This window comes from Perna viridis, chromosome 12 (genome assembly GCF_037379345.1).
Source record: "Perna viridis isolate PV_CMFRI_1.1 ecotype Kerala chromosome 12, ASM3737934v1, whole genome shotgun sequence".
NCBI lineage: Eukaryota > Metazoa > Mollusca > Bivalvia > Mytilida > Mytilidae > Perna > Perna viridis.
This window is the reverse complement of record NC_142456.1, coordinates 32,456,790-32,469,360: the sequence shown is the minus strand read 5'-3', so window position 1 is coordinate 32,469,360 and position 12,571 is coordinate 32,456,790. Positions and strand designations below refer to the sequence as shown.

The following is a 12,571-nucleotide window of genomic DNA, read 5'->3' as shown; positions in this document are numbered from 1 at the left end:
TTAAGTGATTATGGGAAATAGAAGAAGTATAAAGAATTGAAAAATCATCGATTTTAATGCTATTGTATTCTGATAATAATCTTGAATTAAGGGTTTTCAGAAGATATTTCGATTTTTTCAGAATCCACATTCGAATTAATATCACTACGGGAGACAGAACTCTTGAGATGGGACTTGAGGCCCTCTTTGACATCTACATGGACGGTAGATTACAGTCATCGTTATTATTTTTTTTTTTTTTTTTTTTTTTTTTTATTTTTTGTTGGAAGGGAGACCAACAGCGGTTAGCACTGATGCATAGTTTTCTACTATTTCTTCTTTGATGAGTGTGGTAGCAGTATAGGTCTTATTACTGCTATTATTTCCTATGTCTACATATGCAGACAAGAGATAAGACTTATTTGAACATCAAAATTTACCTACATAGATTATTATTGTTTTAAACTCCTTTCAGCATGTCTTTTTTTAAAGAGATAATTTAAGGGAATTACCATTTGGTTTCTATTCGGGAAGAAAGGGGGGGCTACGATCAACTTTGAAATAAAAAGGTCGGATTTGAAATTTTTATGAATAAAAAAAAAAGCAATGTCGACAGTCCAAGAGGTAAGAATACAGGATCTTTATTTCTCCGAAATAAATAGGCAGGATAGAACCACAGCCACCAAAAATAAAACAACTTACATTGTCGGCTCTTAGCATGCTCCACATATGCTAAACGACAATTCCACAGTTATCACAAAAGAGTCTATAAAACGTAAACAAGCTATTTTCAGTCCAAACATCTTGATCGCCTTTTTTAGTGTACAGTGTACTTGTTGTAGACGAATTTACTTCATACTTAGACTGGGTCAATGGTACTGTACATCTCTGTATAAGCCAACGAAAACACCACAATAATTCGGAACAAAAGTCGATGAGATAAGTGCACTTGCAAAGCACGAATAAAATATACAGTTTAAGAGAATATCCACCAAATAGTGAAGATATAGTTGAGGAACTATCAAAGGACTGTTTTAACTTGGTATTGAGAAGGGGAAATGGGGCGTGTTGTAAGCTTAGTATATAATGTTGATATACTCTATAAGAGAAATAACTCTATTTTTTTCCGTCAAAAGAAACGATGCACTGTTAGTTAAATATTCTATTTATTAATAATCTGAACGTGGAACACATGGCCAACCTCCATTGGATTTTTACCATATTAAGTCATCACGTCATTTTCTCTGAAAAAATAAGAGATATTAGCAAGCACCGCGAAGCGGAGTGAGATCTACGGTTATTACGTGTATTTTCTAAATTTCCCGTAAGGTTCCCCAATATACAAACGAAAAAAAGCCATGTCCCGGAAGTAACAAAAAGTGACTGTCCTTACGGAGAAAATTCATTATTTCCTTCAATCAAATAAATATAAAAAATATAGGTTACTTTTCAGTAAAAATAAATTAATCATTTCCGATAGTTTTGAGGTCTTTAACTTTTTTACTTATTTAAAGAAGTGAATCTGATGTTGTAAAAAAACTTCGGGAAACACGTGGATGTTATTATTTTAACGAATCTAGCACAGACAGTACACGTGTGGTAAAGCTCTCTGTGCTCGTTGATTTGGCAATGCCTACTCCATATTAAGTAGCGTAAATTGGTGTAGACATGATATACGATTTATCTGTACAACAAAATTTACCTACATAGAATATTATGGTTGAATACTCCTTTCACCATGTTTTTTATGCAATCGTAGTTTCTTGTTTGTTGAAAGGGGCTACCATTTGATTGACAGTCAATGAGTTAAAAAGACAGGACCTTTATTTGCTCGAAATTAAAAAGCAGGATAGCATATCTGACACCCCCTTTCAAAATCAAACGGTTACTCCTTAATCTGTATGATCATGAATAAGAGTGTCAAAATCAGGAAACGTGAAACTTGTTTGATTTTGTCTTCGGTCGACAATATATAAGCGCTTACATTTAGTTACATGAACAAAAATGTATGTTGTGAGTTACTGGTTACTGAACTTGTTGATTGCCTTGTTATTTTTGTAACAGAATTAATGCATTGGTAATTTTTATTTTTTTAGGGGCTGGTTATTAGGTATCTTCCTATAAATTTTAGTATTCATGAATATACAAGAAATTATCAAGCACTACAATGAAACATGACTAAACAGGTCCTCAAATTTCTGAAAACCTGAATAAATCAGACATTTTTCTTAAGTTCCCTTTATATCAGTTTGATCCTTCAGTTGGATAATTCTAGCATTATATTTGTCTAAACCAAGTTCTAAAGACCAAAAATGGTAACCTTTCAGTTTAGCTACTTTTTCACTTTTAAAATACGAAAATTTACCCGTTTCATCAAAATTGATAATCATTCTTTAATAACGTATTCATGTACAAAATGTATCTAAAACCTACCTTGGTTCCTCTTTCACACGTTACTCTACACTGTTTTATTGTATTAAAATTATTGGCGTTTCCATCACAGCCCCCGTAATAAAACAGTTTACATTGTCCGATATTAGGGTCGAAGTAAAACCGGGGAAGTCTTGCTCGGCAAGGCCCGACCTTCATTGGGAGGTTGCACACATCTAAAGAAGAATTGATTGACAAGTAGCTTTATATACAATTGATAAATACTTTTTGTACATTGTTTTGTTCCAAAAATTCAGGTACATATACAATACCCTTTTATTGTTTTATCCTGCCATGAAAAAGCGATACATTTTTTCTTAGATAGATGGCTAGAATTTTTGGTTTAATTATAATCCTTGTAGTGTCCCATCAATCGATTTTGAATTGTTTTCCACCGATAGCAGAGGAAAACCCTGGCGTTATATACAATATAAGTTAATTTATTAATTTAAGGTGTTGCTTTTAACGTACAATCAAAAATACAATCTCTTGCGCTAAGGGTAATATACTGGCGGAGTGATACATGAATCAGGAAGCGGTTATAGGTTTGCGGAGGAAATTGGCAAAAAGTACATAAACACAAATATTGCACAGCTGTTATATGTATATCATTACAACAATAAATTGAATTGCTTAAATGGATATTATTTATCAGTAATTATAAATATGAACTATAACCACAATCCAAACATTTTAATTTCAAAATAAATATATCGAGATTATAAGTATCTTCCATTCTCTGAAGATTCGATCTGTAACTTTCTACTTTCTTAAGATTCAGTTGAGGGATACTTTCATCGTTGTGTATTATTGAGATTTGAAACTGCCCCTGACCAGGTCCTCCACAATTATATATATATGGCAGTGTTGCTATAGATATCACAGCGGTACGAGTTTGATTTCGGCGGAGGGAACGACAAGAATTTGCTTCTCAAATTTGACAGTTCTAACATCGTTGGGAATTTTTCATTCCCTTTTATGCTTACGTTATCTTCCCTGCATCAATTTGATCCTCTATCATACATAACAACACCTAGATGACCTGTCCCGTACTACCATACCTCATGTACTAAGTTACAAATCTAGATTTATCCTACGAGAATGTATAACCCGGCCAGCGAAAGCTCTATTTATATATAGCCTAGCTGGCCGAGTGGTCTAGTGCGCTTAACTTTGTGCAGGCGGTGTTGCAATAGCTGTAACAGCGGTTCGAGTACGGCGGAGGGAACGACAAAAAATTGTTCTTAAGTTTGACAGTTCTAACATAATTAGGACTTTTTCAGGCTGTTCTAAGCTTACGTTACGTTACCTGTATCAATTTGATCCGATGTATGTGTGTATAATTATATACATATTTCATATGGTGTAAAAAATTTTTTTCAATGGTTATTGAAACGATATCCAATATACCTGAAATTTTGTTTCCATTTTTAAGTATGTTGACGCTATATTACTTGTTGTATTTACATACTGTTAAATATAGATCTAGATATTAGTCAGTCCGATTTGAATTTCTATTTTGTCTATTTTATTTAGTTTGTCTATCCCAGACTTGACTTTTTATGAGCAATTCGGTTGGTGTTTCTAGAAAAGCAGTGCACCTGGTCCATGCTCCCAGTTTTTAGTGGAGTCCGAGTTGCTCATTTGCTTTCGTTACTTTGTACGTATGATTTTAGTTACTTTATGTTCTTTGTTGTGTATGTATGTTTTTCATGTCGGGTCTTTGTCCCTGGTTTGCACTTGGTTCCCTTGATTACTCTTTAATTATTTGATAAAATAAATCATATATTTGATACATGTACATTATATAAGGATAAGTGTATAGATTATGTCGCTCGTCACGAGGACGAGTACTGTTACAAACTAGACATATGAAGCAAAAGACTGAATTAAGAAACACGATGTGTCACTCATTGCCTGATCTTTACACAGAATGGTTCTGAAATATCGACGATTTGATTCAGACATGCCCAAACATGTTTAATATGAATCATCATATTTCAAACAAAGGCATAAAGATATCTTAATGCTTTGCCAATCTGGGAGTCTTTAAAATTATAACGTGGTCATTTACAAATTATATAACTAAAGTGTAACTGCATCGTACACAATAACATGATACAACATCATGTTTATTAATAAGCTTGTTAACACCTTTTACCTTAAGTGTCAGTCTCTGTAAGAATCAGGAAGTGGGCGAAAGATGGTATGAAAAATCCTATCATTTTGAAAGTTTAATTTGACTATTTGCGCTTACAGAATCAAGGAAAATGACGAGATTTTCCATATCCTTATAGTATTGAAATCCACTTGAAATGAACATTTCAAGATCAGATAACTCTGTGAAAATCTTTTTTTTTATTTTTTACATTCTATTGACAAACTGAGCAAGTGGTGAAGAAACAAAAATAATATTGTAAACTATAAATAGAATCCTTATTGTCAGATCGTTAGGTTTTTGACATGCATGTTTCTGATTTTTCCCATTTTGCCTGGTTCTTACAAACATTTCCACTTAAGTAAATGTATAATTACTTTTTTGAAATAGACATCGACTCCAACAGGAAAGCTTTTACCCACAGAAATCTTCTAATTGGAACTTTTATAGTATAATAATAATTTTTTTATAATAATATAATAATAATATTGTCAATCGTTACATTAAACAGTATCTATCTATAAAGGCTATAACTATATAACTTTAAAATAAAAATGAACATTACGTATCACCCAGTGCATTGTGTCGGCACAACTTTACACAAACGTCACTCACCATAGTTATATGCAGCTGAAAGTATAAAAAAGTGTCAAAAACATTGAAATAAGAATTGATCATCAATTTTACAGATACTAAAAGGTGAAACATTCTATGTCAGACATCCCTTTAAAGTGAGTCATAAGGTCATTTGTTTTATTCGCTAGTTGCTTCAACATATAAAACATCATATAACTAATTACTATGATGCAAATGTAATATATGTGTAACAGTTTCAACAAACGAATCATGAACCCAAAAACCCTGAACATATCTACTGTTTGACAGTTGTAATCTTCCCAATTAATAATTATAACATCGCAAAATTCCTTTTACATTATTTTTAAAATCTTTTTAAGCCTCCCTCAATCTTCTCGTTATTATATCTTAAAATAATGAATAAATCAATACCACATTATTTAAAAGGTTTGAAAACTTCCTAAAAATGCCAGAACTGGGAAATTTGAAAGCCATTTTGGTTGTACTTCCGTCTTGATTCGAATTAGCAAGTTCTAACGTCGTTGGGTAGTTTTCATACCCAAATGTGTTAATGATAGAAAAAACATGAGCTGGTGGGGTATTCAGGTAGAAAGAGTGGTTCACGATCCAAGATATATTTATATTTGATATTCATTTTATGTGACAATCATCATTAATTCAATAACAACATCACCTAGATAAACTGTCATGCATGCACTACCATACATTGTGGGCTAAGTTACAACCATAGATTAAAAGTGTTGGAGGTATTTTGTATAGTCTAGCTGTCACGTGGTCTAGTGACATTTGTGAAGGAGGCATGTCCATAAATCTCACAGGGGCAATAGAAAAAATCGACCAAAGGTTTGATAGTTCGTAAGTTTTCAGACCCTTACACTACTAGACAAAATAAGTACTGACATAACCATCGACAGTCGTATTTTTACTATTAAAATCACAAAATGTGACAATCAACTCATTATCTGTCTTTGAGAAATGTATTTTGTCTACCACAACGGTACAAAGTGAAATATAGACATTTGGCCATGCCAACATTTGAGTTTGTCAAAAATTCGTGTTGAGATAGAAAAAATGTGTCCACTTCAACGCAAAAAAACACTTTGTAGTACACATATTTTGTCCTACTCAACACTAGATTTCCTTTGATGTTTTAAGACAACGTATTGTTTTGTATTCAGTTAGAGAAATTGTGTTTTGATGGACAAACTATGACTTAATAAAACAAAATGAGCCTTTCATCAGTTATATTTTGACTGTGTATGGTCAATAGAGTCATTATTTTAACTAGCATTGTTACGTGTGTGTGTGTGTGTGTGTGTGTGTGTGTGTGTGTGTGTGTGTGTTAATTTCCTGCAAAGATATGAATATTGGACCATTCATCTTTTCATTAAGTGGAAAAAAATCGACAGCTTCATAATATCAGTTCGTATTCAACAAACGACATCCATGCCTAGATTAAAGCGCCGTTAAATAATACAAAAAATAAAGTTATATCATCTTACCTGTTTCAACTATGAATAAGACACAAAATAGTAAAGCAACCCTTAAGTCCATCTTGCTTAATCGTATAAATGACTTGTAGCCGTCTTGCTTTTATATACGTGTACATGTTGAAGGGCAAAATGCCAACACCTGTCGCTGGATATAAAATCTTTTGTCTGAAAACATTTATTCAAAGTGGTTTATTAAAATGTATAGATTTTGCATGTTATTTCGACAAAAATTAGCATTCGAATGAAGACGAAAAAAGCATCACATATAAATGTAGGTATATTGCCAATAATATTACAACATATAGAAAGATATCGAATATGAGGAAAAATCGAAAATGCATTTTCAGTAATTTAATCGTTCGCTATATTGTCATTTTTCGAGTATAATGGCATAAAAATTTATTGATGATATTTGAAGCTACATAAAGATCTTACAAAATTGTATAAAAACCAGTATATCGTAATCTGGAAGTTGTTTTGTACCAATAATCTTCATTACGCCTGTTGCATCATAAAAATATTTTAAAAAAAAATCGATTACGCTTACATTGCAAAATAACACATGTAGACCCATCAAAACCAAGGAGGGTGTTGTGTTAACTTCCTTTATAATTCAATATAAAACTTACTACAAAAATATGTCAACTGTTAAATTTGTAATTGGGTTACACAAGCGTTAATCGTACATTCTTGAAATTAATTTTACAAATGGGTTGTACACATACAACCTTAGGAAAAACAAATCTAATGTAGACTTCACTGAAAAAATTGGAATTGCCCTTCACCCTAATCAGTTAAAGGGGACATAAAGGTATATGAATAAATGCTACATCAGAGACCACAGCGTTAAAAATTTCAAATCAAACGTGCGTCCTCTGCATTGCATTATTTATCAAGCCCTTAAAGGAGGATACTCCCCTTATAGTGATCCGCTACAAATGAATGTAGTATTATCTTCATGTTGAAATTCTAAAAGCTTTAAATATAAACTAGAATGCATCTTATAATGATTATCTATGCGTTGATACAAAATGTATATATATGTATATTATATTTGTGATTTGAACATTTGGGGCAAAAATCCTACAAAATGATAACAATGATTTGTAAGTGGGATTCATAAACTTGAATATATATTCAAAGTTTCTATCGACCACAATTGAAGGTACACCAAGGGGGGATACTTAACTAACAAATACGGAATAATCCCTTGAAATATTCATGGTCATGTGAAATTATCCGAAGGAACGAAAACTCTTACCCAAAAGTCCAAAACGGTCAACAGATTGGTAACTAATTCATTTATCATTGACATTACTTCTCTATGACCCAAAGGCGTTGAGGTATATCTTATAAAGAACAGTTACAGCTAATCGATGTTGTACAAAAAAAAACAGGTTTCCAGATTTCGAAAAAGAAATTATAATGTTTCAGAAGATCCAAAGCATTCCTATTGATGTATATATTGATGTTGAGGAAATAGGAACAAAGATTTAAGGAGGTTGACCTAGGGTAAGGGACATCACTCATGAAATTCGTGATATGTTCGTATCACATTCAGTTTCACTAAAGTCTATTAAGTTTTCATTTGAAACGGAATGATATCAGTAAAAGTTACTTTGATGCTTACATGAGATTGAAGTAAAATGCTGAATACAAACGTTCCAGTGATTTGTAAGAGTTGTGCCCCTTACCCTAGGTCTACCTCCTATATATTACCAACAAGTAAATATAATTCATGGCAGTTTGTTAGTTACGATTAATTAACCATCATTAAAAGAATTAAAAAAGTTAGAGTAAAAATGACTTTAATAGACACTATAAAAATAAAATAAAAAATAAAAAAACGACATTCAACTCAAATTTATTCATGGGTTTTCTCGATCTATTTGTTATAAAAACATATATAGATTCTCCTTCAATCTCGAGGGAAATACAGGATTTCTCCACTCGAGATAGTTAAAATCTAAAATTTAACTATCGAGCTATCGAGAGTGGGAAAATCCTTTAATCCCCGAGATACATGAGGGAGAATCTGTTTCTCCCATGAATAAACCATAAAAACAAATTAAACACACACACTTAATTCTCCCAACATCAACTACGTCATCAAGGACCTCCCCTCTAGTCATCAAGTCATTGCGTCATCGATATCACCACCATTATGATTAGTTGATACACTACCAACTAATCTTTTAAAATATATGAATAAAATTCGTAAATCAACAAGTATTTAATTGATCAACAATATGAATAACAACTGTAAACATGGTAAGCGTGGTGAGCGTCGGAGACATTTTAATATCCCGGCACGTGGCGGGAAATTACAAACTTTTAATCACTCGCTCGTGTGGGGTGAATGAAGCCTAAGAATGGGAGAAAAAATATATACATTTAATATATATTAATGTAGACCTGTCATACATTTGCATTACAGATTTTCGATTGACCCTTCACAAGTATCCAACAACATATAAAGTTAATGTAAAATCATAGTACTCATGTGCTGAATCAATTTATATCAATAGTTTGAATGTTTACACCTATAATAATCGTTAAATTGTAAAAATAGGGATAAGCTAAAAGGAAAGAACGGGACATATATAAACACAAGCTTATTGTTGTAAATTGTAAGTATTGTTCATCTGCACCATGATAACTGATTTGTTCAACGTGTGATAGTTTTCCTCTCCTCTTTCGTCCACCCGGATTTGACTTTTCATGAGTAACTCGGCGGCGGGTGTTTCTAGAAAAGTAGAGGATGCTTACCCTACCGGTGCACCTGGTCCATGCTTCCAGTTTTCAGTGGAGTCCAAGTTGCTTATTTACTTTTGTTACTTTGTATGTATTATTTAAGTACTTTATGTACTTTGTTGTGTTTGTCTGTTTTTTTATTTTCTGGTCTTTGTCCCGCTTTTGATTTCCGATAGAATCTTGGTTCCCTAGATTATTCTTCCTTTATATTATTAAAAAAACATTTAGATACTTACCGAAGTCAAAAGAGTTCCTGGAAAAATGTTTACTGTTCTTCCAACCTGGGGCCGGTAACAAGAATTTCATTGATATTAAAATTTCAGTTGATTAAAACTAAATGATTAATTCATCGTAAATCAGAAATGATTATGTTAATAATATGTTCTTAATCAGCATGCGAGTAACATTTGGATATACTTGACAAAAACTATTTCCCTAAAAAGAATGGACACAAAATTGCTTTTGCAAGGTTACATATGCATCCTCTACGCTATTAATTTATCGATCGAAAAATTAACGGATCTTTCCCTGTTTTTATTTTTTTTTAATTTAAGGTAAAAACACGAGGAATACAAAAAGTGTGTTCTTCCAAGACAAGGACTTAATTTAGCACTTATAAAATTTGACTGTGTATTGGGACATGATTTGAAATGTACCATGATAGAGATAGCGAGAGGAATAAATGTACAATTGAAAATTGTTTTATCAATGTATTTTATTTAAGTGTACGTATTTGCAAGAATCTGACTAAATGGGAAAAATCTGAAACATTCATGTCAACAGCCCACCGATCTGACAATATAATTTCATTCAAAGATGTTTTCTCTCTTTGAAAAGACAATTATTTTATCTCTGCATCACTGGATTTGATCAGAAATTTTTCAAAAGAATGTTAGAAAAATTAAGTTTTTGATAGATTTGCCTGCCCTTGTAATGTGCAGTTACAATGCATCTCACTGAAATTATACACGGGTGTAAATGTGTGTCGACAATCACCAAACAATCTATCCATCTTTCAAATCTATATTTCTTTGCTTAATACCAGTTAAAATTGTAGAAATATTAATATTACCGTCATTAATCTTGTAAAAAAACAGCTTGTATTTAGGGTTTGCGACCATTTTACTATACTACTACTACCTTGAAATCAGCTATAATCACTTTTTTTTTAAAATGCACAAATTACGAGGCCAAAAGGGGGTCCTTATTGAACTTTCTTCCTTGACAGTGGTTCTTTTAAAAAGTGCCGTAACAAGAAGTCAATGATCGTTGGACTTACTTAAATTTTGCATTATGTTGGCAACGTCAAGTAACTATGCGTACGCAAGGTCGTAATAACATGAGGGTTTTACCCGGTATTTTCAGTACCTGTATGGTTCAACCAAAGCTAGATCTCTTCGGTAAAATTAAAAAGCGACTCAATGCTCTAAAATTCGTAACAATATCAATATTATGCCCAAGAAAACGTTACTTATATTTCGCCTATTTTGACACTTTGAGTGTGAAATAGGCATTATTGGAATAATGGCATGGTTCAATAACGTAGATGTGGATTTTTTTTAAATCTTCTGTAATCTCTTCACTCCTCGGCTATGCCTCGTCGAGTATTTTGGTATAAAGATCTTTATATCTACGGATACGGATAAGAACATTAATAATGTAGTCTGACACAACCTACGAAAATGAATGTTTAAGTACAATTATTTATTTTTTCAATGTTCCATTTCGACTAAGCATGCACGGTCGTAAGTGCAGTCTTCAAAGCTGTTCAAGCACTCAGTCAAAACCTGCCTTTGCTTCTCGATCTTTACTACATCTACACAAGTCACGTTTCTTTTGCAGCAAGTATATTTTATAGATTTGTGATATGCTTATATCATTTGCGTTTTTTATTACATGTTTACCGTCAGACTTTGTAATAGTGTACGATTTGAGAACTGAACACTGATTATTATCATGTTTGTCACATCAACTATATATTTCCTTATTTAGGTGCAATTCTATTCAATTCATTTATCCTATTTTACTTGTTTAGCAACTTTAAAGGTTAAAACATTGTTTTTCGGGAAAAAAACATTTCTAACAGCGAAACCGTTTTATATCATATTTAATCAAGGCTACATACCACAAATGTCACTTTTCACCAAGTTCAATGTGTTATGTTCCACATTAACTTTAACCTAAAGAAGACTCAAATCACAATGATGTTGTATGTTTACATGAAAAGCCCTGAAAATATCATAGGGTGTTAACTTATTTACAGTATGATACAATGAGTTTAAAACTAACACGGAAATTCCTCTATGTTTCACAAAGGTGGTCTTCATACAGAACTCACGAAATTATGTAGGTCTATAAGTTACAGTGACAATTCCATGCACAAATAAAGCATGTAAAGAGAACTTGATTATCTACTGAAAGAAGGACCACTTGTATAGATTTGATCAATAACATTTGGTATTTTGTATGTATGATTTTAGTTGTTTTATGTTCTTTGTTGTGTATGTCTGTTTTTCATGTCTGGTCTTTGTCCTGGATTACATTCTTTTGATTTCCGCAAGAATTTTCGTTCCATTGATTACTCTTAGAAAAGTAAAATTGGGGCACACATCCCAGTTGCTCTGTGGGCAGAGCGCCTAGCCCCCGGCTAGGTTTCTCAGCACTATTTAGTCGCCTTTTACGACAAGCTTAGCGCTGCTGCAGGCCTATTCTTTTGACACCCGGACCTGCACGGGACAAAAAAAAATGTCATATTCTTGCAAAATGTATGAGTGTGAGCACTTTTGATTTCCATGAGATTCTAAAATTATTTAGTAAAATGCTACTTTTTTGTAGTATAACTGTTATGTATTGGGTTAATAATAGGTCAGTAAATGGTAAATGGTAATCAGCTAGATGATGATTAAGATTAATGTTAACAGTTGTATGCACAGACTTTCTCACGACCATCTGTTGATTGATCCAAGCATCACAAGATAAAGATCCATAGTTTTATTTTGATAACATTTTATAGTTTTCCTTTCCTCTTTTGTCTACCCCGGACTTGACTTTTTATGAGCAACTCGGCGGGTATTTCTAGAAAAGCAAAAGACGCTTACATGCTCCCAGTTTTTAGTGGAGTCCGAGTTGCTAATTTGCTTTTGATACTTTGCATGTATGA

The 12,571-nt window shown here is 32.6% G+C and overlaps 1 protein-coding gene across 1 annotated transcript; it reads right to left on the bottom strand.

Moving 5' to 3' along the window:
- Positions 1-1,128: 1,128 nt before the first annotated feature.
- LOC148602075 (PI-actitoxin-Afv2b-like) lies at positions 1,129-6,788 on the bottom strand. The gene is made up of 4 exons (XM_088554971.1): positions 6,667-6,788; positions 5,183-5,197; positions 2,413-2,585; positions 1,129-1,223 (listed from the first exon to the last, which is right to left on the bottom strand). Exons 1-4 carry the CDS (start codon positions 6,716-6,718, stop codon positions 1,215-1,217), a joined length of 249 nt encoding a protein of 82 aa, XP_088411097.1. The 5' UTR covers positions 6,719-6,788; the 3' UTR covers positions 1,129-1,214.
- Positions 6,789-12,571: the final 5,783 nt, after the last annotated feature.